General features: G+C 40.1%; 1 protein-coding gene across 3 annotated transcripts in view; it reads left to right on the forward strand.

Moving 5' to 3' along the window:
• The window catches only part of LOC138186725 (ubiquitin carboxyl-terminal hydrolase 48), a 76523-nt gene that overhangs the window by 17026 nt on the left and 45211 nt on the right, over positions 1-14286 (forward strand). For all 3 annotated transcript variants that reach the window (XM_069126845.1, XM_069126846.1, XM_069126847.1), the window contains 2 exons: positions 4226-4333; positions 7459-7565. In XM_069126845.1, coding sequence (XP_068982946.1) covers positions 4226-4333; positions 7459-7565 — 215 coding nt within the window. The remainder of the gene's footprint in view (positions 1-4225; positions 4334-7458; positions 7566-14286) is intronic.

Raw genomic sequence — 14286 nt, forward strand, 5'->3', positions numbered from 1 at the left:
AGAAAGAAGAGGATTCCGTTGGAATTAGAAGCAACTTCTTTGCCCGGGGATCAAGATTCGATTAAAGTAGGCTGATTTGCTTTGGTACCTTTTTGTTTCATCTGGAATTGGAGAAGCAACATGTTGCTTGAACAACGTGTATCGTTTTCAACGGTTTTCGTCGAATATTTATTCTAATCTTACGGAGGTTATCGGTATGAAATGAAAGAGAAAAATAGCAGAGAAGAACGAACTCTGCTTGGTGGATCGAAGGAATTTCGTTTGTAGCTAGAACGAAAGTGGAAGAAAAAGGAAGAAATCTGAGGAAGAAAAATTATGGATTCTTTTGGAATCGAAGGCTACTTCTTTTCTTGTGAATCAAACTTCGATCGAAGTAGACTGCATCTTTCGCGATTTTTGTTAGATTTCTCTTTAAATTTTACCAATACACAGAGTCCATATGCAATGGAAGAGAAAAATAGCGGAGAGAAGATGGAGGGAGAAACTTTGGTCACGCGTGGAATTGGACAGACAAAAGTAGAGGAAAAAGGAGGAAAACAGAGGAAGAAAAGCTAGGGAGGAGGACATTGGGTAGGTTATCAGGGTGTTGGTGAGTGAAACGGAGAGGATTCGCCCCTGTTTCGCTCGAATAATCGTGTCGTCCTCGTCGAAAGCGGTTTGCTCCAGCTAATATCGAACCATCGCCCACATTCAAAGGGATGTCAGGGTAGGAACGGTATTGTAGTCCCCTTCGAGGGCGATTCTTCTTCGAAGCGTGTCACTTTTGACGTTGCTAATGAAAAGATTGCTGTATCAAGAAATACGCGCGAATCGGGGAAAAAACTTGGTTTCTTACTACATTTATCTTTCTTTATTTTTCCATTCGTTCTTGAATAAAGATCGTTATGGACAGAAAATGTTATTCAGGGAAATCTGTCTGGCGAAACGAACTCCATGTCTACAGCGTGGAATGAATTAATCATCTTCGATTTCCAACTCATCTGCATCGGTTTGTCGTTTTTTGTTCTATTAATTATTAATTCTTGTGATCTAACATTTGTTCCAGGAACTTTTAGTACAGCTTCATTTATTTTATGTTTTATGGAACGGAATCGAGTTTAATCTTCTTGACGTTGAAAGTAAACCAGTATCCGATGAAAAAGAGTCTATGGCACTTACATTTAGTATTTTTGTACAGTACAATCGTATGCCGAATTTCTCGAGGAAATTATTTCTTCGAAAACATATTCGTATATCTCGAATTCCAAAACTACATCACTGTAAATTTATAAAACTTGCGTGAAAAATTACAAATTGTCCCTTTTAACTATTGTGGTAGTTGCGGTATTAAAGAGATTCTTTCGCACGATGGACTCCAATTAAGCTGTTCATTCGGAATTGCGACACGAATGCACAATAATTCGCATACCAGACGAGACGTCGATAGGTCTCTGATATCCTTGTAATCATTGCGGTTTATATGATCACTGCGGTCGAGATATCATTATTCGGTACCGGTGCGTAATATCCTGCTCTATGCACGAATGAGTCTGGAGACAACAACGATCTACGGAAGACCTTAATCAAGAGAGATATCTCTCCCTCGAAGCTGTTCGTCTCTTCCACCAGAGAAAACAGCACCTTGGAGGATGTTCTTTGCACTCTGCGCAACGACATAGAACGATTTCAATTTCATGCTCCCAGCCGTATTAAACCTTCCGGTTGTGGCATGCTAAATCGCTTTTCCTTTGACGATGTTACCTTATTTTTCCATGTTTAAAAACAAAAACTTGGGTTCCATAGTTCGTCGAACTTGAAACTAAAAATAAGAAGTTTAGACGTAGGAAGGCTTAGATTTTGTACAGATCGATTTCGTCGATTGCAGACTGTACTTTGATGCAAATTAGTCAAATTAATTTTCATCTTTATCGACGTAGAATTATTTATTTTCTTTATGCAATTATCTAATATGTATCTGTTATGTAAATTTTAGTTCTTCGAAATGGAATCGCAAAGAAAAATACTAGAGGGAGGAGGCTAATGGTTCAGAGTGTGCTATCTTTGCAGTTCACAGGATATTTTAAGCGGATAAATGTCTTTATACATCATTCAAATGAATGTTAAGACGCGTCTGCGAGAAGAATGTCGAGTTAAGAAACTAAAAGATTCAGCCAGTTGAACTGAAATTCATACTTGGATTTGAACTGTCAAAATTTTTGGTCTCCGAACCAAAATTCTTGTTTAAAAAATGCAAAAGTATTGGAAGACGGTATGAGCGTATTGGTGTTTGACTCTCGACCGAATTATCGAGGCATTTCCAAACGATTTCCTCGGAACGTATCCCACCCCCCTTGCAGTGGGATACATAACGACCACCCCCTCTTGCATCAGGAGTTCTCGGTTAATGTTTTCCTCTTCCATCTCCTGGGAGTAATAATCGCTGTGGACCGGAAAAATTCCGCGACAGAAGTTAAACAAAGCCTCGAATGAGAAATAAAAAAAAAGAGAGGAGAGGAGAATCGTGTCTGTGACGAGAGAGGAAGAGGACGAAGGTGCAGATCAGAGAAACAGGGACACGGAAAGCACGAACGACGGAAAGAGAGAGAAGAGAAGTTGCTTCCTGGCTCGACTGTAATAAGGGCGGCCAATTTTCACCTCACCCCTTGCGTCCCTCTGTTCGACTGTTTGAACAAGGCTCATAATTAATACGCATATTCGCTTCTGGAAAACCCGCTTCGGGGTATCCGGCAGGGAGACATTTTTTAAATCCTCTACAACGGATATTTGCACTTCCTCGGTGTCCTCGCGGTTTCCGCGAGCTTTCTGCTTTTCTACTTCTTTTTCTCTCCGTCCCACCACCCCTCACTCGTACATAGATAGATTTTTTCAATAATCGACATGGGTGATTCCGAGTGACACCGAGATTCCTTGTTTTATCGGAAAATTTATTGGAAAATTTTTCTTCTTTTCGTTGTATCGGGGCGCAGACTGGCGACAGGTTACGTGGCGAATGTTCGAATAAATCGAGCTTCTCAGAAGCGAAATGCGATCAATTTCACTTTTGGGAGTTTTAATGCTCGACGTAGATCGGGGTTTTAAATTGCGTGCATGCTTTAACAAAATCGTAAAAGTCGATATATTGGCAGCGTACACTTTCTGTGTCAATCTTTGTCCAATTTCGAGGCTCGTGCACAGGCTGTTCTAAGACTTTTGAGCAGAGGTGTATTTATGTATCTTGAGTTTGCGATACGTGTTAAGATATACAGTAAATATCGTATTGCGCTTTGTAAACCTATCCCTTTTTGATGATTGAACGCAAGGAGTAGAAAAGTACCATCTTTCCCTCTTCTAAATGACTGTTAAATCAACTAAACGAATACGTTGGTTTTAGGAACAATGGACATGAAATATAGTATTGATAATCCTTATGGAAAAGTAGCAATGAAAAATTACGTTTCGCGTTGCCGCGAATTCCAATTGTCGCCTTTTCCATGAAGGGTGGAACATTCCATTTGGAAAATCCAGGCAGATTTTCCGTTCAAGTTTACCTCGTCTCTGTACGATCGCGTACCTGGCTCGTTTCGCGGGAGATATCTGTCTTTAAGAGCATTATCTGGATGGCGGACGGGTAGGGAGACGGCAAAAACCGTCCGCCCCCTCGTGGTATGTGAAAAATGATGCACAACCCCAATCCCCCGACACATCTCCACCCCTGGAATGTCCCGAAGGAAGCGTTCCTCCTCGTCGTCTTTCTGGTCCACGACCCGAAAGACGTGTCACGGACGAGGTTGCATTATTCGAAACGATTAACTGGCTGACAGTGTTCGTAAAAAATAATCCTGGAAATATATTTTTAATGCCTGGGGATTTATCATGCGTACCGGTACTGCTTGTCGCTTGCAAATGCCAGGAGCTCGGGGTGGATTTACCAAATAGCAATCGAGATATTTGCCAATGTTTTTAAGCATGAAATTGTGCGTTTATTTTTTTAGAACGTGTAATTATTAGACTGTGAATGTACATATAATTCTAGGTATTCTGGGAACACAGTTCAACGATATTTTAATTTCAATATTTTAGACAATTGTGTACTATACATGTTTTATGTACGTCTTAATACAATCCTATACATACAATTTTTATAAATGCATAAATACCAGCGGTCTGGTAATTTGAATACTTTATAATTGAATAGATAAAGTTATCTCTCAATGATTTTTAATACGAGTTCCCACCTTTGTTTTAGATACGCCGAAGTGTTTTCGAAAACTCCGCCGGTTGGTATTAGAAACGGTTTTCTTCTCTGCGAACCGCACAAAGGATTTCTCTATTCCCCTTCTGTCAACAATGAACTGTAAGTAATTTTTCTCTCGATTTATTATTTCAATTTTATTCTTTAGACTTCAATTTATTCTTTATTTCCTCTTTGTATTATCCATATATTATATTATCTTAATCTATTATTTTTTAAATATGTAAGAAGGACATCCAAATAATGTCACAGATAAATCGTAGAACGCTTCAACTACCTAAGAATAATATTTCGTTGCTCTTCAAGAAACGCTGGAACGTTAACCACGGAGAAGTCAGGATATCCTTGCTTTTCTCAAAGTACAATCCATAACCACTGTATTATAAAGCAAAAGTGCGTGATCTCCTGGCACCATTTTCTTCTTTGCCCGTCCTCCGAGTCCACGCTACGTGATGGATACACGAAAATGTCACAAACACGCCCCCGGGGCCAACGTGGCAATCCACCCTCTGACCATTATGCTAAACCATTGTCCACTATCTGCCTAAGATAGCCGACGGCTTAAGTCGTCCGTCTGTTCACCCTCTGCTGTATCCAGACCGTTAAAAAATCATTTTAGCCGTCAATCTTCGACCTTTCGCCTCCTTGTACCTTTTCTTCGTGCTTTCTTACCGACTATAGCGATTCAATTACTCTCAAATGGCTGTCCACGGAATCCTAGTTCATCTTCAACATGATAGGGGATGATAATAGGGATGATAGTAAAACGAGACGAATTTTTTGAAACGAGGGTAAATAGTTCTTACAGCGTGACCCTGTAGATTCCACGAAATGAAAATTATAGTAATGTGTCAAAGACATAGATAGATAATGTTTAAAAATCGGAGTAGTTTGTAAATTATTTAGATGGAAGAATTATTTTGGGGATTCTGTGAAGTTAGAAATAATTAGAAAAATTATCGAACACCAAAGAATAGCATTATCTATTAAAGAGCAAAAAAAGTAGGTAAATTTTGCTATTCATCGGGATTAAAAAATTCTTTCGTAGTTTGACTTTGTAACAAAAAGCTGATACTCGTTTTATAGTCATCCTAGAAGTGATTTAGGACTAGATTATTAATGTTTTCTTATTAATAAACATGGCTGATGTTCAACTTTTTCGTGTAATCCCCTCTTCTGTAACTCTTTTATTACTTTTTGGATAAATGCAAGTTAATTTCTAGTTCTATAGAATTTCTATAATCATGCTATTAGAAGATTCTACAGTACGAATGCATATTTTTTTTACAAGATTCTCTGCTTTCGGATACTTTTTTTCAATGTCAACTGTGATAACATTTTTCGATTGAAGTTTCTATTATCGCAAACATGTAGAAACGATGCGAGTTAACGACCATTCGATCGAAATAACATGGACTGTGTTAAACGACAAATTATATTCAATAACGCGAACGGTGTCGTGTCTCGTTCGAGACTGGGCTCGCTTTTTTTCTATTCATCCGACGAGGATTTCTCCGATTTCCTCCCTTTTTCTCCGACTCTCCTCGATGCATCCACCATTATTCCGGCGTTAGGCAAATACACGAGGAGAGTCGACAAGCTCGTCCGCGCGGTTTTTGCCTCGTGAAAATTCAAATGAGAGCACGCGGCATATTGCGTTGAATCGAAATTAATGTCGCGCAACTAATTATCGGTCGAGTCATCATCGTCTCGTATCAGCTGGTTGCTAGCTCGTTCGATCGCTTCGAAACGTGCCTCCATAAATTTCTACGTCGTCAAGGAACGTATATGTATATATATATATTGCATCTGATAATTTTAATTAAATCGCTTAATGGAGGAAGATTATCATTTTTCAACGTGATCATTCTCTTGGTGAAAAAACACGACTTTCTTTTTCGAAGATGCAAGGCTGTATCGATGGAGTTCTCGGATATTTCTATATTTCGTTAGAAGTTAGAAAACAAATGAAATAATGGAACAACTATTTTATCAATGAATTACATATTATTCAAAGGAAAAAATTTATTCTTTGTATTAAACTTTGTACAACTATACTTTGTGCGATACAGTTATCGGTATTTATCATTTTAATTAGTCGCAGTATGTAGCTGTTAATTTATTAATTTATTGACGTCTTTTACGTATAACATAAATATTCATCTATCTTTTTTTTTATCTATTTTCCATTTAAAGTCTTGGCTTCTAATTTATGATCATTCGAAGCCAGTGAGTTTCAATTTTTCGTTCCGACCATGCTTCGCTTTCTCACACTTTCTTATTAATCATATATTTCTACGAATTACAAACGATACTTCTAATTACAAATGATACATCTTCCTATTATGTTTACTCTAAATAATTGTATTTCTACAATTCTTCGGAATCCATAGAAACGTTAATGTTTCTTGATATTTTATAGACCATCTAAATTTCGAACATTTTTCATTATTTTTTCTTACAAAATCTCGTAGAGGTAGTCGTTTCTTTGCGAACTAAATCGTTGAAATCACTGACAATGGATCGTACTCCGATATTCTTCTTTTACAAGAAATTTTCCATTCGTTCACGCGCATGTAAAATATTCCGCAGTTCTCTGACGATTAAAGGAGAAGTTTGGGGATAATCAGTACGCGCATTTCGCGTGATTTTTCAAGGCATTATCGATCATAGCGACGCGAGATGCCGGCGCGGCGTGGTGCACGAGCTTCAGGAACCACGCCAGGATCGGGTGAACAATTGCGAGGCAAAAAGCTGGAGCCGGTGCGCGGCAAGAAATTTCTAATTTGCGGTATAATTAAGGGAGACGGGGCAAAAACCATCACGGATTCTACACCGTTGTCGGAAAATCGCGAGTTCCACCTTGCGAGTACGCCCCTGCCACTGCTATCGTACACCGTTTGATTTTATTTGCCTGTCTCTGTAGCCGAGTGATTATTGACTAAATAATTGATTGGATATTTCTTAGATGTGAAGAACGAAACAAAATAATATGAATAATTGATAACAGACAGCTCTTAGACATATTAATTAGACAGTTTTTCATTTATTATCATATCTTATTACGTTCTATTAGATAAAATAAAAAGTGTATTACTATTGGTACAAAGTGCATTGTAAATGAATGTAAATGTGTTTGTCGCAGCAATTAATATCGTAGACGATATGGCGATTTCTAATTCGCTGGATTAAACGTATGTAATAACATGTTGAAAAATTGGTTACAGGTATACCATTATAACAGCCGACGAATGGGCGAAATTGATGCAATTTTACGACGTCGATTATCCGATCATCATTAAGAAGATCAACTCTGATTTCTATACGCAACCGAGTAAGTACCATTTAAAATGTACCCCAGAAAAACATTAAGAATTTTAATTTTCGTGCTAATTGGAAAATTTTACATGTTTGCACCTTTAATTAATTTATATCTTAATGGCTACTAGTATACGCATAATCTACAGTTCCACGCTTTTTAACATTTTTGAATATTTTTCTGATAGAACAACCTCCATATGTATCCGTCATGGGTTATAATTGGACGCGGACTGAAACGATTATAATGTATGTATGTGCAATGAGTACGATGGTTGCACATGTTGGACGACAGAGGCCTATCAATTTCCTGGTACAGTACAGAGATCCGAAGACTGATCGTGCAATTAACGGCTTTCTCTTTTATTCCATCCTGGGACCGTTCGATCTTATCGGCAATTAATTTTCGTACGATTCCAGGGGGGTCATTATGTAAACGATCGTCCCTAGGCGGATCGTTACCAGTGCTCCCCCACGTGTCTCTTTTTTCTTTTCTCTCTCTTTCTCTCTTTCTCTTTCTCTCTACAATGCGAACATGGCCAATCTAATTATCGGTACACGATCTCACGCACAGGCGTGTACAACTGCTGATTTTTCCTTTTTCCGACTTTAGCTGGATCTCTCAATACGTCTAGGATTTATTTGTGGCTTAATCGCGTCGTGGAAGTCGGAGGCATTTCTCTTGCCACGAATTTCACGTTTACACGTAACCGGATCTCCTGATCCGGTTAGAATTTATTTGTGACTTAATCGAGACGAGGAAATTGTAGGCAGTTTACTACAGGGAAATTGGAGTTTCTTTTTCTTGTGTCGTGTAAACAGCTGACTAATAGGGAGAGGAATGTCCCTGTGATTGACCAGGTATTCACTCTTTGACTATCATTCGTTTTTTGTTACAATTTGACCAATTTCCTTTTTACGATCTTTATATATTTTTCTCGCTACGTTAGATAACACTAATAAGAATGATAGATAGTTAATGCATTAAATTAGATTTCTCTGAAAATGAACATAATTTAAAATTCACTGTTTATATCGAATATTAAAGTTCTGTTAAAGCTGAAATGTGTTTCAACAGATTTTTCAACTAAGACTTGTACCTAATTGATAGTATAAAGTTTTGCGATTTGAATTATTATTTTTAAAAGATAATTTTCCTTATGTATATTTTTAACGTGAGAATGTATGCATACATGTGCGTGAAATTGTACGTTTCCTTCGGTTCACTCTGCTCCCCTCTTGTAACCTAACCCGAGGAATAATGCCAGAAGACATTAGCCACCGATTTACATAAATACCCCTCCTACGTTTGTTCCGCTGCCATTCTCGGTTGGCTTCTCTGGCAGACCCCAAAGTGTCTCATTATAATTAAGAAGTATCCTGAAAATTAACCGACAGAAAAACCGGTGCCGTCGGGGAGATGAGTAGGTGGTGCCGGTCCAAATGGGCTTCTAAAAGTTTCTCGCCCTTGATCGTGATTCGATCCCCCGACAACAATTCTTTTCATTGCGAACAAATTTCACGGTTCTACGATCTTTTCTCCTCTCTTTTCTTTTTACATATACAGAGTGACGCAGAAGTAGCGCAATTCGAAATTTCGAGATATTGAGTTGCAACATAAATTCGCCCTGCTTTTATTATAACACAAAGCAGAGGAAAATTAGTACGTTATTTATTCCTTTATAGATATCAGCGCACTTAGAATTGTTTAATATTATTTTCAACTTTTTCTACTTGAAAAGTCCACCACGCTTTTATAATGAAACGCGTATACGCAATTACAATCTTCCTAACTTTTACACGGACCACACTATTATTAATCCGAGATTGGAACAGTATATGTACATATAACACTCTCGATGATACTTCTACATATCCAATGAGATCAATTCTTCTCACACATAAAACACACGTTGTAAACTAATCCACTTTTAATCCTTTCAAACTCACCTCGACTTACGTGCATTCTCTCTCTGCAAATTGACACGCGAATCCCAGGAAGTCGGATCAGGTTTACGCATCCTCTTGGTGAATCGGCCACGCGTATGCCCACTTTGTCGAACGACTGATCCTTGTCGTCTAACTGGCAGGCAAATTGGGTCCCGAAGGTAGCACCAGGGGGATCTACGGACCGATGTTCACGTCGTTGGTTGCGCTGTTTGGTACCGGCGTGTCTCTCGCGTACAAGAGACCCGGAGGGCTCTAAACATCCCATTGTCTTGTCCGTCTCTCGGTCGTGGATCGTCGAGCATTTTTTTCCGTCGACATTTGTCAAGGCTCTGCCTCGTCGGGATCGTCCAGCGGTTCATTTGAATTGCAAAGACCGCGCCTCAATGGCCCGGCGTCTCGTCCTGGGATATCCAGTAGCCGGATCGCGGATCGCCCAGATGGAGATGTCGTTTAGGGTTAAAACCGTGATCTTCTCTACACTCGCTGACTCGCGGACTCGTGCCGCTTGATCTACATCCCCGATTGATCTTCTCGTTCTACATCTTCCTCCATCGAGATTCTGTTTTTAGCTTTTTCGTTTAGGAAATTCAGATCGTGGCCTTTGGAATCTTTATGCATGGTTTTATCGCGATTCTATCACGGGAATTGGTTGTACATATTTGACGACACGACATCGGCAATTATATTGTATTTTTAAAAAAACAGGCACGCGTTAACGCTACGTTTATTTTTCCAAAAATCCATCCGTACGACACTACTGTTGCCTAGTGCGTACTACATCCTACGCTTGTCCGCATAGTGTTCTATTAAAAATATAAAGGAATCTCGAGCACAACGCAAATAAGGCTGCTATATCGCGAAGTTATGATCGCAGATGATACCTCAGAAGAACACAAAAACTACCAAATCGCTCGAAATTGTCACTGGAAAATCCCTGCCACATGTCACACAACTCGTCTTCACTAAGCCTTACAGAAAGCACAACCGATGATAGGAAAACGCGAGCTATTCCGCCGTAGCTCGTTAGCGGTCGATCGTCTTTCGGCTGTCGTCCATTAAACGGGTGCAGTCGAACGAGGAACATTTCCTTCCCCAGGTTTTCCAGGAGCATCGTCATCATGTCGGTGGGCCGTAGATGCCCGGAGGGTGGTATTCAATCGCGTCACCTCCGGTTCTGTCAACCGAAGACCGACGAAGGATCCTCGGCTACCAGGGTTGTCGAGTGATTGATACGAGGTTGGACGGTGCCTAATGTGTCTTCGTGAACGACGAGGAAAGAAACGTGGAAAGGACCGTGGACGCGAGAGGGAGAAAGGACCACCCTTCGAGGCTTTAAGAGTGGAACGATGGTCCGGCGGAGGCTCGTTAGTCAGGGCCGTATCAGTCACCGAAAGCAACCCCCGATTTTTTGCCAACCAGTACCAAGTGCTCGGTTCTCCGCTTCGCTTTTGCCCGTTAGGACGCGTGCCCTTAAAACGAGCTAAATTGTCTGTTTGTTCTGGACTCCTGGTCTTGCTTGCCCTCTGTCCTGGTGCGGGGGTGAGAATCCTCTTTTAGACGGCCAGGTTTCCACGGAAGGATAATCTCGTTGTTGTTAATGGAATTAGCTTGCAATGGGAGAGGCGTTCGATTAATTATTAATCGAGTCTCAAGGAAGCTTAACTGATTAATTCCAATTTTTTGACAATTTGTCAGTTTCGCTTCGCAAGTAGACGATTAATGTTGAATTGTTAAGAGATAGGTGATTTACGTATACAATCGTTCATTATTATCGCAAGACGGCGTAAATAGTGGTAAATTTTAAGGCAGACTTAAAAAATAGTGTTTGCAACGTCACTGCCCTTTTCTACTCTTTATCTTATGATGTACATTAATGCAGCTTTGTAGTTGAAAAATAAAAAATATAATTCTTTCTCGTTGGCGTTCGAAAAGCAACCAACGAACAGCCGAAGACCAGCTTCTAATTCAATCGAGTCATCGTAAGAAATAATTACGTTCAGATCTTGCAACTTCCTTTCACAACTTATAACACACGACATGTCATCGTGGATATGAGAGAATGCAGCTATAAACGTTTCTAAGCAAACCGTCTAATCGAACCGCGTTTATTTCAACGATGGCAATTAGATCCGCTCGTTTCTATCATCTCTATCCACTCCGCCCGTTTAAGGGGTTAACGTTTCCAAAGGGTTCTTGGCCAAGCTTTTTTACCCCGACTGCGAAGCATGGCTCTCGAAATCGATTTCCGGGAACCGAGGGACTTTTCAATGCAATTAAAAGCGGCCCCGTGGAGAACGTCGCGTAGCCACGGTGTTTCGATTCCTTGAACGACAGTCGTAAATATCGCTTAGGCGCCAGCCGGTGTCACAAATCAGCCTTGTGTGCGCTCTCTCGTAGCTACACCAACGGCTGCTGCTGTATCGCGCAAAACCTAGGAGACGAAGGTGGGCGACGAAGGCCCGGTTTCGCTACGGAATGGGGGACTTCTCTTGGCTCTGTTGCACGACCATAGCCGAACACATAGACAAAGATAGAGAGGTCTCGAATTAATATTCGGTCGGCGATTTAGATTTAGAACACGAATTTGCTGATTAGTTTCCTCCTGGTTCGGACTATGCGGTCGGACTACGCTGCACCAACCGTCCTTCCATAAATGCTCGAGCTTCGGAGAGGGGTTGTTCTCTCTCTCTCTCTCTCTCTCTCTCTCTCTCTCTCTCTCTGGCTTCCTGACTCGAGATTTAGTCCAACGCGCGGGTGGCTGAACTTACCAGGGGTCAAACGCTTCAGGAGGGACATTTGTTAGCTTTCTCCCCACTGCGACAAGTGCGCCGGACACGTCTTAATATATGCATTCTACGAACGATGAACACGACTTTACGACTTGTTCTCTTGTGTTGGTGGCTGCTTTGGAAAATGAATTTTGGGTTAGGTTTTGGCCATTCTTATGATACGGGGCGGAGGGTTTTACGGAACGAAGATATAGAGGATTGTTCTTGTTCGGTATTGTTGAAACGTGGATCTCCTTTTCAAGGGAAGCTCATTCTGTGCTTCTTACAGCAACATCTTTTAATTTTTGCATAGGTTCCACGGAAGTTCAGGTATTTGTTTTAGTCTGTTCCTTTTATCTACGGTGGCTCATGAAACTGTTCGAACACTTCTAGAAAACTTTTGTATCTATACTGTATGTATTATGTGAAACATTTAAAATTTCATCTTTAATGAGACACGAATATCATTATTATATCAAGAAACAAATCTGCAGGCGTATGACAGGTGATACTATCATCGTAATAGAGAGGAAAATTGGGATATTCGATAAGTTGAGAGTAGAAGATCTATTTATCGTTTGAGGAAGTTGATACGGTAGAAATACCATAGAATTTAAAAAGAAATATCTTCTTCTGTCTGTCTCCATTTGCTATTTAGTTTTTCTTTGAAAAGATGCAGCTATTTTAGATCTCACGGCCATAAGATTAGAACATCAAAGCGTTGAAACGATATTTCTTATAACAGAGAAACATGGAAATAGATTCTTCCGTGTACTATATGGCGGAGGCCGCATAAATGGCGACATTAGCCACGGACAATTAAAAGGATTCATCAGTCTGCGGCGCGGAAAATAATGTCGTAAATTAAAGTGGAAGTGGACTAGGAAAGTCGAGCAGGTCAAGTTTCGAAGGGTCGAATTAGCGACATCCTGCCGGTTTCTAGCCTTAACCTCTCTCTCTCTCTCTCTTTCTCTCTCCCTTTCGTCTTGCTCCTTCTCGTATCCTGCAGGATATCCCTACTTGTCTCCACGCCACGGGGGTTCTTTTCCAGCAGGATTAAATGGAGCGCCTAGATGACCGATGCTCGTCCTCTAGCTACGATCCTCTCGCGATGGGACTCGAGGGGTGGTTAGAAAACAAGATAAAACGAGGATAAAGCTCACTTAGAACCTTCCTCCCTTCGCTACTGACAACGACACGGGGGTGTCCTGCGGCACTGACAGCGAGAAGCCTTTGTTAATCCACAAGTCTAATCGGTCAGATCGCTTCGCTCGAATCTGTCCTCCTCTTTTGTCTTTGTATGTCTTTCTTTCCTGAAAATTGCCTGTTACACGAGAAAATTTTGGATCTAGGCTTATCTTTAATTTAATGCCATGAATTTCCTACCGATTTTATTCGCAACATTAAACGCATCACATACCTGTTTTCTTTATTCGTAAAGAGATTGTAGATACTTATGAAACTTTATGTTTTTACGAACGTAATTAAGCAAATGGAATTTAAACGAAGTTTAGTTCCACGTACTTAAATATTGTAAGAAGTAGGTGTACTATACTTCAAATATTTCATACATTTTTGCATATGCGCATTGCATAGATTTTCGTACGTTGAACGTTTTCGGTGAATTTTCTCGTAGATCGAAATGTTCCATATGTTTCTCATTAGGCAAATAAAGATCGCCATTGCTCGTCAGAGTCCCTGTAATCACACTATTTTAATATTTTACATTTTCTCTCTATATATGATATAGTAGGCGAATTAATCATTATGAAGAAAAGAAAGGGAATATTTTTTCAACATAATGTTCGTGTCTAATAATCGTATAAATTGCGTACGCGTGTAAGATTCATATTTATTATACCGAAAAAATAGTACAAGTACAGCTCGTATTACGAGTGCAAAAGCCGAAGGGGTTAAAATACAGCGTTCTTGGAGAACGTCTGCTTAAATCGGGCGAAAACCACGTTTGTCGTTTAATTAACTCGTCGATCGGGGATCCATTAGCGGGATCAGAGATCC

Source organism: Bombus flavifrons, chromosome 14 (assembly GCF_040668555.2).
Source record: "Bombus flavifrons isolate JBK064 chromosome 14, iyBomFlav1_principal, whole genome shotgun sequence".
In the NCBI taxonomy this organism is placed as follows: Eukaryota; Metazoa; Arthropoda; class Insecta; order Hymenoptera; family Apidae; genus Bombus; species Bombus flavifrons.